Raw genomic sequence first — 15,426 nt, forward strand, 5'->3', positions numbered from 1 at the left:
CTCAGAGATCAAAACTTCCTATTTTTATCTTGTTTTCTTAAGGAAAAAAAAAAAAAAAAAAAAAAGTCTGTCTCTGCTGTTTGTTTCTCTCATCTCAGACAACTTTTGACCTCCCCAGCAATTTTAGCCAAAGTTGGCTGCAGAGAGGACTTGGCAATATTAAAGTCTTACACATTTCATAAAAAGGAATGGCTGCAGAATGCAAACATCCCCAACCAATGCAAAACCCCCCAACCAGGCAAAGGCAATCAAAACTCAGCCCCTGTCCTCACCACAGTAGCTGTTTGGCACTTGGCTGCAGGAAGACACCAAACAGGAGGTGGGCTATAGCATGGAGGTGGGACATAGTCATTGAGGTCAGACAGCATTGAGGTGGTAAGAGTGAGGAAGTATAAGGGGAGGCAGTGAGAAACTGGAGATAGAAGGGCAATGAGAAAGGAGCTGGGATGTAATTGTGGAAGGGAGGGTTTGGGGACATTAATCTACAGGAAGAAAGGCTTCATTTGTTTCACTGCTCACAAAAGGTCTAAAAAGGCAAAGAGATGAGATTTTTCCTGCCATTTCCCACAGTCATAAGGACAAACGATCGATGCCTTTTAACTTCTGCTCTGATCATGGTTAGTGCCTCACTTGCACAGCTGCAATCTGCAAAGCATTCTGGGACACAGTTTGCATGAAAAAACGTTTCTGCAGAATAATGCTTTAATTGGGTCTGTGCAAAGAGCTGCCTGTGACCCTATGGGGCTCTGTGTTGGTGTCAGGCTCACCACAGTGATCTGTGGGCAGTACCAGCCTCTGAAGTTGTACTTTGTTGCTATCTGTGCAAACAGTTCAGATGACAAACCTGAAAGACAAGCACGGGTCAGGGGATGTAAATCAAGAGACAAAGAAGCCATTCTTACCTTATAGATCTTTCCCTCTTCAGTACCAACAAGAAACAAATAGTCTATCTTTTTGTGAAAATCAAAAGATGTCCCACAGCCTGTGAAAAAAAAAGAAAGGAGTCATAGAGAAAATTGGTTCATCTGCACAGCCCATGCTCCCTGCCCAATATACATGCACACTGCCAAAGTTTCCAGAAGTGATTTATTAGCAGAAGCTCCTCAAAAATGTTAGAGCCGCCCCTTCCGAAAGCCCTTTCCAAACTGTGCCTTTCTCCAGGACAAAAACAAGGAAGAAACAACATACACAAAGGGGAAACGGAACTGAAAGAAGGGTGAACTGACCTGAAGTAATACACGTAGGAGGTTAGTAGCAAATTTAGCTCTCGGAGTAGTTGCCTCGTGCTTTACCAATGGACTGGGCTGTCCCTTAGCTGGCCATAAAGATCACTTAGTGTGGAAATCCAAAGCCGTGCATAACAACAGCCACAGGACATTTGTTGCCCTAAGCAACAAATGCCCTAAGACTGCCTCTGAGAATTCTGTCTGTACGAAAAATAAGTCTGTGCTCCAGGAAGAACTGACACAGACCTGTGATTAGCAGTGCCTGCCAGATGGCCTCTAAAGGCAAGGGCACCCAAGGGAGTCTCCATCATTCTCTTTGGGATCAACCTCAGCCCCCATCAGAGACTGCAGCTTCTGGTTCAGACTTCTCTCTCAGATACAACTTCGAGGACACTGCTAGACGCAGAACACAAATCAGCTCGGCACTCTGCAGTCACTACTGCTCTGTGGTCCTACCAAGCCTATTATTGTGTCTGCTGTCTGTCTTTGATTCCAAACATCTCTAAGGTCAACAAGACTCCAGTTACATCTGTGGACCTCCAGCAAATCAGCATCCTCTAGCACAACAGAGGGAGTAGCAAGCGTTTTGCAAATGTAAGAGTAGTGAGGACCAGATCTGCCCCGTTAGAGAAAAACAAATCTCTTCTGATTGGTTGGTTTTCACAAAAACATAAATGTTTTCTGAAGTGTTAAAACGGTCCAGAGAGGAAACATGATAATTCCTTGTGCCCTTTCTTGTCCTTGGCTCAGAAGCCATTTAGCAGGCTCACTGCAGTAAAGCCAACAGAAAAGAATGTGATTTGAGAACAAATCTTTTGGCAGTCACACAAGGATTCTTCTTACTTCACAAAAGCCTCAAATCAAGCAGGGCTGCAACCCATACATAAAACAGGCATCAATCACAATGGGATGTGATTCTTTGACATCCTCTGGTTTCTGCTCCCATAACAGATGCAACATCATCCAAGAAGCTAAACTCTCATGGTAGTGAAAGAAAATTTCAGTAAGGTTCTTGAGCAGAAAATGGGATGTCTGCTGAGTGCCAGAGCAATCTGGATCTGCTGACCAGAAGGAAAATGCACAGCAATCATCAGAGGAGAAATCAGAACAAGCAGAGAAGGTTCAGAAGTACGTCATTTCCGAGAACTTTCTGCAAAGGCAGCTGAAAACAGCTTTATGTCCTAAACGTTAAAAAAATGTAGGCCTCAAAGGAATTGCTAAGGTTGTTTCAACCCTGTAATACTGTCTGCATTTTTTTAACATTTAAATAGATTGTTAAATATTCAAAGCAAGCCTTAGAAAAATCCATTTCCCAGCAACACTAACAAATAATCCCAGTGCCTCTGGGAGTTCTGCAGTGTTCAGCCTTCACTGGTCTCTTACAATCTGTGTGGCAATGCAAACCTTTCCACAAACACACATTCAGGAATTACTAGCCTGGAAACATTTCTAAACGCAGTGCAAGACCTTCTCCAAACCAACACCACAGCTTAAGAGCAAAAAGTGGGTACAGTAGGATGATCAGTGGAATCCTCAAGGCTCCCTGTGTACTCTGGGACTTCCACAGCTGACTCACCGCCTCCTATATCAAACACAGGATAGTAAGGATAAGGGGATTCAACCTAGAAGAACTGCAGTCTCTACCTTGTATGGAGGGAGTCTAACATAGTAGCTCAGAATAGGCATGTGCTTTTAGAGAGCCAAAGCCATATGAGACACATCACACTGTAGGCTGGGTGAACTATGCACTCAGGAGAGGTTGCTTTTCATTTTGATTTGGCCAGTTCAGACCAGCATTTGGTAGGAGGTAGGAGAATACAATTGACTTAATTCTGTAATACAGGTAATTCCCTTGCCATGTCTGCACCAAGATGTCATAGAATCACAGAAACACCAAGGTTGGAAAAGACCTACAAGATCATCCAGTCCAACCGTTCACCTGCCATCAATAGTTCCCACTAATCCATGTCCCTCAATTAAAAAATGTTTAAACTTTCCTTGAGCACTTCCAGGGTCAGTGACCTCACCACCTCCCTGGGTACCCCATTCCAGCACCTGGCCACTCTGTGGTCAGTGGCCATTGCTACAGACAGACTTTACCCTACTACATGTTCAAAGCCAGGAGGAGTAATCCTTCTTTAGCCCTTCTCTTTCTCAACATCCCATTCCCAATTTAGTTCCCCAGAATGCCTGATAACAGGTTTTGAGTAAGCGGTTTATCAGCATGGCGAGGACTTGGGCTCCTACCAACTGTTTGCAGCTGCAGACCCTCTGGCCCCTGCATCGTTGTTCCCTCTGCTGACAGCTTGATGACATCTGTATGAACCAGCTCATTCTGCAGGCAGAGGAGATTCCACATGAATAACAGGCTTTACAGCAACAGCAACAATACAGAGACATTCAGTACTTTCAAATGGCAAATTTTATGAAGGAATTTTAAAAAGCTTTCCAAAAATTGTTTAATGTTTCATGCCCACAGCTGGCAATTTGCTAACATGCTGCTTTACATAAGACCTCCAGGAAACTGATGCTTCGGTGCACTGGTACTGAGAGCCTCTCGTACATCACACAGGCACAGGCAGCTGACCTGGACAGCTTCAGGTTTTGAGGTCAGTACTTTCAAGTGTGAGGCGACGCTGTCAGCGTGAATTGTGTTGGGTGAAATCACTCTGCATAGTGGAACATGGGTATTGTGTATAACTGTGGAACCAGCTAAAGCCCACACTAAGGGTTAATAACGCACTACCTCACCAGATCTCTCTTCTTACTGTCTCCCTACTGTCCCTAGAGCAGCCTCAGGTCCTAACACTCACAATCTCTCATACTCTAAGATTCAACCAACAAGAATAACCAGCAAATAGCTTAAGTGCACCACATTGTTATCAACACAGCTCTAAAGAGAGCATCGCAGGGCACAACACTGCAGTGCATGGTTTCGTGTGAACGTAGGGCAAAAAGGCTGTGTCCCAAGGAGTTTACAATCTAGGTAGGAAAAGGAAGACAGATGAAAATAGATACCATGTGGGTGAGTCTGAGGAAATAAAGAGAGGGCAAAGATTCATTCTTAGACCAGCTCTGGGAATTAAAATACCTCTGCAGATTGGAGTTGGTTGTGAATATAAGAATACCCTGGGGCTAATAAAAAGAACAAAGAACTAAAGATTAAATTAGTGAGAAGTGTGGGCTGAGGACTGGATGTTTTCATGAATCTGCAGATTTCCCACTGGAGTACTGTGAGAACAAAACATAACTTCTTAGCTCAGTGAATCAAGCTTTAGTTGCAGCTTCTCTAAACCCAGAGCAGGACTTATGTGAAAGAAGAGATTTTGCCTGGAAAAGTCAGTCCCAGGGAATTTTGCATTAGGAATGGGTGAGAAGGCCTTGAGAGTATTTATTCAGTACTACGACTCAGAGGAGACAGAGTTTTATAAGATATTTTAATCACTTTTTGAGGGAACACATTTACAGAAGCTCCTGCAGGACAGGTCAAAATCCGTAACATAATTTACTTCTTTCTCATTAGGTTGCACTGCTGACTAACCACAAGCCTTTGCCTACTGATGGGAGTAACTTTTCTGTGAGTCTGCAGCAAGAAGCCTCCTGCACCCTGCAGAGTCTTATTTTCTGCTAGTGACTCTTCTTGCAGCACATGCCAGATTCATTAGGGTATAGACAGAAATAAGAGGTCATGTATGCTGGTGTGTGTATGCAAGAACTGGAAAGAGCAGGTCCCTGGGCATCCAGGAGCAGAGCACATTCCTCATACTGCCCTCTGCCCATCCAAGCAGGAGCGCGGTGGGCTGCTGGAGCTCAGTCAGGACATGCTGAACTCACCTCCGCTCAGGCTCCCTGAGAGCGTCTGCCATGTCCGAGCCGTGCAATACAAGTCAAAAACAAGTCAATACATTCTAACAGAGTCTCAGTGGTCAGACGTGTGCTCTGGACAGGCAGACAGGTGTGCCAGCACACTACTCTGTTCTGGCAGAAAGATGTCTGCATGAGGCGCTCTATCTAAGCGCAAGTTATTCTACAGCCTTTCTTTGAAGTTGCTTCCCAGCACCTCCGCCAGGCCAAGGCCCACACTGTGGGCAGCTTGTGTAGGCTCTTGCCTTCACAAAGGATCTTACGTATGCAGCATTCCCCATTGTGCTGCTTTTTTTTTTTTTATACACAGCCTTGCAGTCTGGAAAATGCATCTGTTCCTGAGGCTGTTTACCGACAGAATCATTCATATATTCCTCTGGGTAAACAGACTGTTGACAGCCCGGCCTTCCAGGAATACTGAACAATAATCTGTTCCTTCTGCTGAATAACTGTAAAGCATTTTGAAAGCATTAGCAAATTAGGTCTTGCAGCTGCCCATTTCCCTTTAGTTGTTACTAACCCCAAGTGACAAAGGTGGCCCAGACCTATTCAGCAATTCAGCTCCAGGTCACAAAAGAAGGGTGGGCTGTGACTGCTAGTCAAACCCAGGAGCAATGAGAATCACCCCAAGAAGCAGTGCCAGACTGCATCCCGACCAAAAAATTCCTGCCATGATTCTGACAGCTCTCCTCAAAAGTCACTGCATGAATATAAGGAGGGAGAGCACACCTTCCCAGCAGCAGAATTTCCTCATTCCTCCTCAGTTTTACACCTTTCCGATGACCCAAAACCAAGCCAAGATGACAATGTGAACACGTGAATGTTTCAGAAGGCCTGTCCAAAGTGATCGTGCCAGTTTTTAACAGAGACGAGAACCACAGCCAAGGCAGCTCAACCTTCCTTAGCTAAAATCTGAAGTCTTCTATCCAGATTTTGAGTGGTGCTTGCCAGTTGTCCAGCTGGAAATAAGAATTCATTTATTCACTTTGTGATCTCAGCTTTGGAAGTGTCAAAGTTACCAGTGTCTGATAACTTCTCCTGGATAGTCCCGTCAAAAAGATTAATTAAGTTCTCTTTCATTTATTCTATATTTGCACAATGGATTTGCAAAGTAGAAAATCTGTGGTATCATTAATTTTATTCTAAATAAAACTCAGAGATCAGTCTCTTGTAAAACTGGACTTCAAGCAAATCATTCACTCTTCCTCACTCTGCATAAAGCCATGGATTGTAACAAAGCACCCTTTTTGTTCTATTTCTAGCTTTCTCTTTGGAATTTCTCTTGGAAGAAGAAAACAAGAATGTACATAAAACTTGTCATTTTTCACCCTGCCTGCTAAGTACATATCAGTTCTGGCAATTTCAGGGGTCATTTCAACTCAACTTCATGCTGTAGCCAAGAAGTGCAAGGAATAAGTAGAAATAACACTGTGCTAAGCAGGTCTTAGAAGTCATACCAGGTGACTATTAACTAGTTATATCAACACATTCAAGGGACAGGAGAAAAAAAAAACCAAAAAAACAGCCTTATGATGTGGGAACACAAGTAAGCACAGCTGAATCACAGAAATGCTGCATAAAGCCCTTTCACAGGTGAGTTGTCAGCAGAACCTATCTGCAGATTCTTAGTTTATCCAAGCTGTGGCACTTCTCTGGAGCTTAATGTAGAAGAGCTTTAGTGCAGCATGTCCCACCTCCTGTGTGAAACAGAATCACTGTTATGTGAGCACAGCCAGCCACTGGGGCCCAGGCAAGAGGTGTAACATCCAGGTGGCCTTACCTGGATGTGTTCAGCTCTAAGAGTATACTACCCACTTCAGAGTAAATCCTTCTGGCTTTTCTGTACAGGGGATAAAACAGGGGTTGCATGCTGCAACAGTGTTAGTCTGTATCTAGGGAGCTCTGAGCACTCTTTCCAGAGGAGGGCTTGGGACACACTTAGTGGAGGGATTTTTGTAACTGAAGCTGTGTGTATGAACCTGGAGGATTTTATGGAAGCACCTAACTATCAGTGCTCTCTGCGCATTTCTACTGTGCTCATTAGAAGGGGCTCCAAATCTAGAGGTGGACATGAGGCTTAAAAACAGACATAATATTAGACATGAAGCCCTGCCCATGGCAGCAAGGCCTAAAACTTTCAGAACAGACAAGTTTTGAATGGCTTAGTATGAAAGGTTAAAGAAATGAGTTATCTAAGGATATAAAGAAATTTCTTTGCTTACTGGAAAATAATGGGACAGCTGCTTCAAATTCCTATTTAGGGTAATTTGGTTACTTCTAAAGTAAAAAAAAAAAAAAAAAAAGTAACTGAACTCTTCAAAATGTAAAATCAAGTACCCAGTAGAGAAACTCATGTTAAGACTGAGAGATGTAAATCTAAGGGTCGTTTAGGAACACTTCTGCCAATGCATGTACCGCAAAAGTAATCAAAGGAGGAGAACACAAATGAGTTAACAGATTTTCTAGGGTGTGAGCAGGCAGTGTCTTGGCAATGAGAAACCCTCTGCCTATCCAGTTGTGTGTTGCTGTCCCACTGCAAACACAAGCTTTCTCCCTGCTCTATGGCTGAAGTATTCCAACTTGCTTTTCCTTGCACCAGCTGCTCTGGGGAGCTGGGCAGCAGCTACCAGGTTCCTATCTAGCAACCTGAATTACTCTGTACCACTTTGGTCACTCTATCAGAGCAGGAGAGAAGTTTATGTCTTCTCCTCTCCCTTTCTGAATTGCAATCTATAGGGCAGCATTTTGGGAGTAGGAATCTTGGAACTATAGAAAAAAAGCAGATTATTCCACCTTGTCTCTGGATGATCCTCCCAGAACAAGGAGGGTTTCAGAGCAAGGATAAGTGTTGAGTTACAGCATCTGTGAAGCAGAAAACTGTTCTCTCGTAATCAAGCCAATGGGATGCTGTAGGTGCATGTAGGCTGGGTGGGCCCTGAGTAAGAAGTAGGCTCATTCTGCTCATTTCAAAGTTTAACACAGTGCTCCACATTCCACAGCAAGCTGTGACTGAACCAGAAATGTTTCACTGCAACTTTTTTTTTCCAAATCTTGTTCATTATAAATAATAATACAATTAATACATCATTAAACTTTGGAAAAAAAAGTGGTTATAATTTGGCCAGGAAAGGAAATTGCCACCTATTATTTACCTTAACTAAAGTCCATGACACAATCCGTCCATCCGAGGAGACAGAGAAGAAATTCAAATTGTTGTCCATGTCATCTTTCTGCCACTTGACCTTCAAACAAGCAGACAATCCCAGTTAGCACAGAGCACCCTGAATTAGCAGGGCAGAGCCCCTGGCCTCAGCAGGGTTCTTGCCCACCCTTTGTAAAGGGCAGCTGGCTTCTACCCTGGAGTCCTGATGCTGGCTCACAGCAAGTGTGAACACATTCCCACCACCACAGGCAATTTCACAAGTGTCCCCACAACCCCCATCTCTCAGATGGGAGTTCTGCAGGGATGCTGCAGATGACGTATCACTGCCCTGAGCAAATGAACCCCTTCCCATTTGACTAATTGCTGCAAATGCAGTGCTATATGTCTACCCTTCAGCCAGCTCACCCCAAATTAGCTTTCTGTGCCTACACGGGACACAGATGAGCCCTTTCAAGCAAAGTGTGACATGGGTCCTTGGGGCACTTTTTTTTAGGGGGATCAAAACGTCCCCATTAAAACTGAAATTCTGCCTATACCTTCTGAGCATCTGTGTGCCTAGTAAGGAGATTTGCCTTTTGACTGTGACAGCTCAGCAGGAGCGATTAGAACTCAGATAAATGGCTTACAGTTTAAAAGAGACATTTCAGTTAGACGAAAAGCATTAAGAACGCTCAATTTTCAGATGTGGAATTCAATCAGACTGAAGGGAAAAGGATGACTTGCCACTGGGCCTGTCAGCATAAACTCCTGTGGGCATCTGTCAGTTCAGGATAGGAACAAGCACTTTGGCAGGTTCTGCTGTGGTTTTCAAAGGTATATTTGTTCCTGTCCATACAGCAGACACATTTCCCTAAACATCATCTATGATAAATGGGCACGAGAATCCTAGAGCTTATCAAATAATCTAGGAACAGCCATTTATCTGGTACCTATTCCAGAATGCAAGCAAGCGTTCTCAATACTTTAATTACACGGATTGGGTATCCTGACGTTACTTCCTTGGAAAAAGTGTTAATTCTTTTTTATGAAATTGTTTGTACCATGAAGTTCTGTGGAGCATAAAAATTCAGCAAGAGACTCACTAAAGAGTAATTAATTCTCTAGTGAACCTGTTTCCTACCTAGAGCACACTGTTCTGCAGAAGAAAAAATAAAATGGAAGGGAATACACACACACTGACAGTTACACGGCCATAAGATGTGACTGAATTGTCTCGAGTGGTTTTGAACATCCATCCTTACACTGCAGAAATCAAAAGACTCCAAGTGGAACCACTTCTGCATGGCATTAAGAGATGGCATAATCCAATATTACTCAGAATAAATGGCTAGTGATGAAAGAACAGGTCCAATGCAACACACAGAGAACACTGATTTCCAAGGCTGGCCACTGCACACATTTGTGCTGTATATATCTGTTCCAGGAACATCTCCCCAGCATCATGAGCTACTGCTGATCACAGCAGTCACCAGCACTGCTTCAGATAATGAGGTTGGTGTAGTGAGGAATTTTAATTCAAAGAGAAGAATGCAGGCTTCAGAGGAACTGGTTAATAAACACCTTGACTTATGTGTTTCATGCAGGGCACAGGAACAGGGATGTGCTTCAAATCAGAGCTTTTTAAAATGCCACTCTAAACTTGTCCAACAACAAGGTGCACTTATTTGTATGTCTAACTTGACTCTCCTCTAACTCAGATACTTTCTACTTTCCCAAATATATGGAAAAATCAGTCATACTTCTCAACCTCCTTCTATGGCAAAGTTGCTTAGCTTGAGGTAGGTTTCTGTGAAGAAAAAAAAAATCCCATTTAAACTTGGAAGCAGTTAGCACAAGTGCCTTGAATATCTCCTTCCACGACAGGGGTACAAAGCAAGAAAAGGGGTTCTCCTGGATCTGACACCTGCAGGCTGAACCCATCAACACCTTGATTTGCAAATGGATGGGAAGTGCAAGAGACACATGGTGTGCTGAAGTCAGTGTGGGTCTGAGATTAGACTTGGAGTCACCACCCAGCTGTTTAAACAATGCACATGCTAGGAGCTGAGCTGGTCTAGACTTCTCTAGAGGAACAGTCCAAGCCTGACTGTTCAGCACAGGTCCAGGTGCTCTCTAGGGCGCTTTGCTTGAGCTCTGCAGCTGAGTTCCTTGCTCTGCTCTGGCTAAGCACAGAGCAGATGTTTTGCGCCCAAACTACAGCCAAGCAACATTAGATCAATGGAAAATGTGCAGACAAACAGCTGGAGTCCACATCTAATCACATTGCAGACAGCTCTAGACTCCTCATGTCTATGCTAAAACAGTGTGTTCAAGAAACCTCATCTGGAGGCAGCCAACAGTGCAGGCACTTCCATGATCTTATGGGATTATTACAAAATCCAATCCCTTTCAACATTTCCCAGCTGGAGAGCTTTACTCAGGGTTTGCTCACTCCAAATACCATCTCTCTGACAGTTATCTATTCAAGTTTTCTTTTATCATTAAGTGTCACAACTATTTCTCTTCATCTGTTATGTAGTGGATTCAACAGCCCTCAAAAGCAAGTAGGCTGATTCTCTTGGGTACTCTTGCTCCTACACGTGAAACAGTTAACAGCATCTGAGTTAGATCCATAATGTAGGCAGTTTGAACTGCCTTCAGACTTTCAGTGGCATCAAGATCTGCCCTTAACGACTGTCAGCAGCTCTCCGTGGCATTAGCCTGAATTTCAGAAAACAGAAATTGGCACGTGATAATTTTACTTTGCTGTCAGCACCTCTGACACCTTAATGTTGTTTATGATTTTTTTTCTCCTGATCTCTGAATCCCACAGACACTTATTAGGGTAATTAGCCTTCATGATACTGCAATCAAATTGGGCATCTGGTCAGAACTGGCCTTTTCCCTACCCTCAGAGGCTCACAAATGCAGCACGGCCTCCTATCATTAGCAGTATCCATGCTGTGAGAAGTGGGACATTTGACAAAAAAAGCAGACTACTGAAAGATATTACTTTTTTTTTTTTAAGCATGGGAGAATGATTCCAGGATTCTGGCTGGTTTGAGATGACTTATAGCAAATATTCAATTATGATATAGTAAAAGCAAAATGAAAAAGAAAAGTGTGTGTAAACAGTGGAAAGGAAACAAGTAAAGACTACTGCATATGACTGAACCTGATAGGATCTATAAAATTAAAAATATACTGTTATCATTATAGTAATCTTTAGCCTGACTGCTCTTTCAATGCAAAATTAATTTGTGAAACATTGCTGTGGGGGACCTGTGACAAGAGCCTAACATTTCTTAAGTTCGATTCCTCAAAGACTGGTTAATTCATAAAGAAATGTAGGCTATTCAAAACTAATTTTGTTTGCTCACAGAAAAAATAAAGGTAAAACTCTGCACGTTCACTGCTACGTACAGCAGGTTAGCAGGGCAATAATCCATCAACTCTTAGCAAGAGAATAAGATCTTTGTGTATAGCAGTGCTCCTGTCCAGCAGGAGATTAGACCATCTATCCAATCTGGTCCCAAAATTCCCATGTTTCTAATGTCATTCCTAAAAAAGAAATAATGCTTGATCATTTTTCCTGGCACGGAGGCTGTTAGTCATTCGCACTGACGAATAAAATTGGTCAAAGCCATCCTGGCCATGAAGCCGACCTGAGCGCTTTGCAGACAGCCATAGACAGGATCTGCCTTCCACCTGCTACTGAAAGCACCAGCCCCTCCGGCTCATTGCCAGCTTGCCAAGACTCAGCTGTGGGGTGCCACATGCGGCACATACACATTAAACAAGCAATTCCTTTCCTTCCTATTAATTATCCTCCACGGAGGTCTTAGCCAACACTGGTATGTTGCGCCCTGCTGACTCCTGCCTGTGGTGAAACAAAAGCGTTTGGGTCATTCAAACCTAAAAAATTGAATAAGGTCTGTCAGAGGTAGGAAGTGTGAATGACACAAGCCTTGCAAAACCCTCAGGAGCTGAGTAATACACACACAGACAAGTGAGTGAGCCTGCAGGCTGCTGAAGAAAATCCCTGCCGATGTGACCCAGAGACAAAATCCTTCCAGCACCAACCTGGCAACCAGTACAGTCCTAAGCAAAGCTGTCGTGGCAATGGAGGTTTGGGGGAATAAAAGTGGACATTTCTTCTGAGGTGGGGTTGGATACACGCAACCAGTGGTGGTGGTGGTTCACATTGACTGTTCTCCCCAGCCTTCAAAAACAGGTATTCAACAGCTGCCATATAGACGAGCATCAGGACTTAATTGGCCTTACAGAGGAAATCTCCTTTACCATAAATTCCTTCCACGTCACACTCTCTAAGTATTCTAGTTCTTCTCTTTCAGCCCTTCTGTGCAGCTGGAAATATACAGTACATGGCCTCCCTTAGGCACAAACAAACAGGAGTTACAACCTCCTCTACCTTATAGTCCTGCAAATAAATCAGAATAATGTGCCTTTGTGCAACAGGATGGCATTGCTGACCACTAATGATCTGCTATTACCCCTTCTGGCACCTGGCTGCCTAACTGCTCATTCCCTCATTTGTGCAATTAATTTTCCCTTTCTAAATGCAGTATTTACTCATGTCTTTATTGAATTTTATCACATCGATTTTGGACCATTCTTCCAATTTATGAAGGTGGTTTTGAACAAAATCATGTCCCGCAAAGTGCCTGGGCCTCCCATGGGAGCTTCCTTATTCTGTAATCTGAGTTGTTAATGAAAGTATTGATCAAAAGAAGACCAGGGCTGACAGCTGGAGGGTCTCACTTGAAGCATCTTCAGGGTGTGACAGCAAGCCCTGGATAACTGCTCTTGGAACACACGGTCTGAGTCACCTAAACAAACTCTTTACAGTGATTTTATCCAATTCATATTTCTACACAATGGTAATAAGAATGTCACTGTGTCAGCTTGGATCAAATGCTTTAGTCAAGCCAAGATGGATTGAGGTGATAATGTTGACTGCCTCCCCCTTCTTCATCATGCCATTTTTCTGACACAAAAGAAAAAAAAGAAACTGTAGTAGCTTAACAATTTATTCTGGACAAATCCATGTTGTCTTCTCTGAATTACCTTATTATCTAGACATTTACAAACCATTCTGCCATTTATCTAAGTGTTTTTCCAGGGATTGAAATTGGTCTGCCTGGTCAATAATTTCTTCGGTTCAAACCTAACATTTTAACCTAGATTTTTTTAAATTCTTCCAGTCCACTGTGAGATATACTCTCCTCCTCTTCATGGCCATGCTTGTCCTACAAGCCAAGCATTGGAGTGCAGGTAATGCATTGCTGTGCTGCAATCTGTACTTTGTTGTAAATTGTTCAGATACTGGTTTCTGGTCCATACCTTGTCTATTTCCCTTCTGCATTCAAGAATAGACCCTTCAAGAAAAGCACATGCAGAAACCTTGCCAGACACTGGTTCTATGGTGCCACTGAAAACCTGCTGATGACAGCAAATTTTACATTTATTGTTATTTTGGCCTGTTCACACCACAAGTACATAAATGCACCCCCATCCACAGAAAAAAGTTTCCCTTTGCCCATGCCTCAGGAATCCTGCCTCCAAGTAGAAGCTTGCATTCAATTAGATTGGAAGCTGCATATGGGCTTGCACAAATAAACTTCTAGTCTCTGCTTAAAATCCAGGATGGATATAGCACGAAGACTTCCTAAAATGCTCACTAATGGTCTGAAATAGCTCTGGCTAATTCTTCAAATACTGCAGGGTATGCTTATGCTGATCCTGCTGATGAGCACATATCTGTCTCATCTAAACATTATTTCACTTGCACTTCCCTATTCTGAACTGTGCTTTCACTCCCTTTTTACATTAATCATGTTAAACAGTCAGTCTTAAATATTTAAGTTGAGATTAAACAATACAACATCAAATAGTGCGTTCTTCTCCATACTACTCAGTACTAGCTGAAAGCTGGCTTTAGTAATGAACCTATATTCTTTGTTCTTTCAACTTCCAATACCCTTGCCAAATATCATCCTTTCCTTTTTACGACCCTGGATAATCACAGCTCATTTTGTATCTTCATCTCCTTTAACTTTCTTTGTCTTCATGCCACATTTGGTCTGCATAGAGGAGACATCTTCCATTTTGCTGCTATCCTATTTTCCAGCTTCCACAGCAGCCTGCTGCAGGCTGATCTGCAATCAATCGCTCTGTAGGTCACACCTTGTGGAGCCAGGCTGATCTCTCTTGTTGAATACTCCTTGAATTCCTCTATAGCAACCTTTAATTAGCGCCAGGAAGCAGTTCTCATTTCCTCCCACCATCACCTCCAAATGTGTTTCTTGTTGGTTCCTGCTAGTGACTCTCATCCAGAAACATCAGCTCATTACCAGCAGAGAAAAAATCTTTCACATTCTGCTCCTGTTAACGACACATTGCCTTTATTTTTTATTTCCTTCCCTGTATCACTTGCTTCTGCTGTCCAACTGAGGAATCTGCTGTGGTGCAAGCCTCCTCTGGCCATCAGCTGATCCTAAGGAGCATTGCCAGCTGTTCTTCATTTACTGCTTACCACACTTCCCAGCCATAAAGGGGCCTTGCTGCCTCACTGAGAATCAGTTGCCAGCTATTAAAAGTGAAGCTAAGGCCAGGCACCTGGAGGAAAGCATGCAAGAAACAAGGCTGCTCTCCTGAAACTAGTCACAAGAGACCCTCCAAAATGTCTGACCTAGAACACACAGGTTACTTCACTGACATGCAGAGTAATGCTAGTTACTCTGTGCTAGTCCTATGCGTCCAGACAGACAGAGAAAGCTTTAGAAGTGAGGAGCAGGTCAATGTCTGGAGTCCTGCTAATTTAGGCGGCAGCAGCAGCAGCAGTTGTCCTGTGTGGAGATGGAAAGGAAGACAAAAGGATTCTTTACCACAGTTAGCTGGGATAAAGGTAAAGAGTGGGCTAAATTCAGATGACTCATTTCAACTTGCAACAAAAATGACAAATTTAACAAGCTGTGATAATGTCACGCAGACTGCTTACTCCATGATTAGGTCAAAAGAGCCCAGTCAATGTTTTTGACTGAGCCGTCAAGCAAAAGCTGCTTCTGGGTCCAGACTGTACTTTGACCACATGATACCACTGTGTCAGGAGAAGATATGGCTGTGCTGTGGCTTCTTGTGGGTCTAAGCTTCCTGCTCAATGTAAATACACCA

General features: G+C 43.2%; 1 protein-coding gene across 2 annotated transcripts in view; it reads right to left on the reverse strand.

The window, feature by feature from the left end:
* The window catches only part of DNAI1 (dynein axonemal intermediate chain 1), a 134,750-nt gene that overhangs the window by 43,332 nt on the left and 75,992 nt on the right, over positions 1-15,426 (reverse strand). For both annotated transcript variants that reach the window (XM_042831196.1, XM_042831195.1), the window contains 3 exons: positions 8,243-8,332; positions 3,474-3,561; positions 903-982 (listed from right to left, as the gene is read on the reverse strand). In XM_042831196.1, the coding sequence (XP_042687130.1) occupies positions 903-982; positions 3,474-3,561; positions 8,243-8,332 (258 nt within the window). The remainder of the gene's footprint in view (positions 1-902; positions 983-3,473; positions 3,562-8,242; positions 8,333-15,426) is intronic.

This window comes from Centrocercus urophasianus, unplaced genomic scaffold (assembly GCF_019232065.1).
Source record: "Centrocercus urophasianus isolate 14NV4802_14NV808 unplaced genomic scaffold, USGS_Curo_1.0 seq_35, whole genome shotgun sequence".
In the NCBI taxonomy this organism is placed as follows: Eukaryota; Metazoa; Chordata; class Aves; order Galliformes; family Phasianidae; genus Centrocercus; species Centrocercus urophasianus.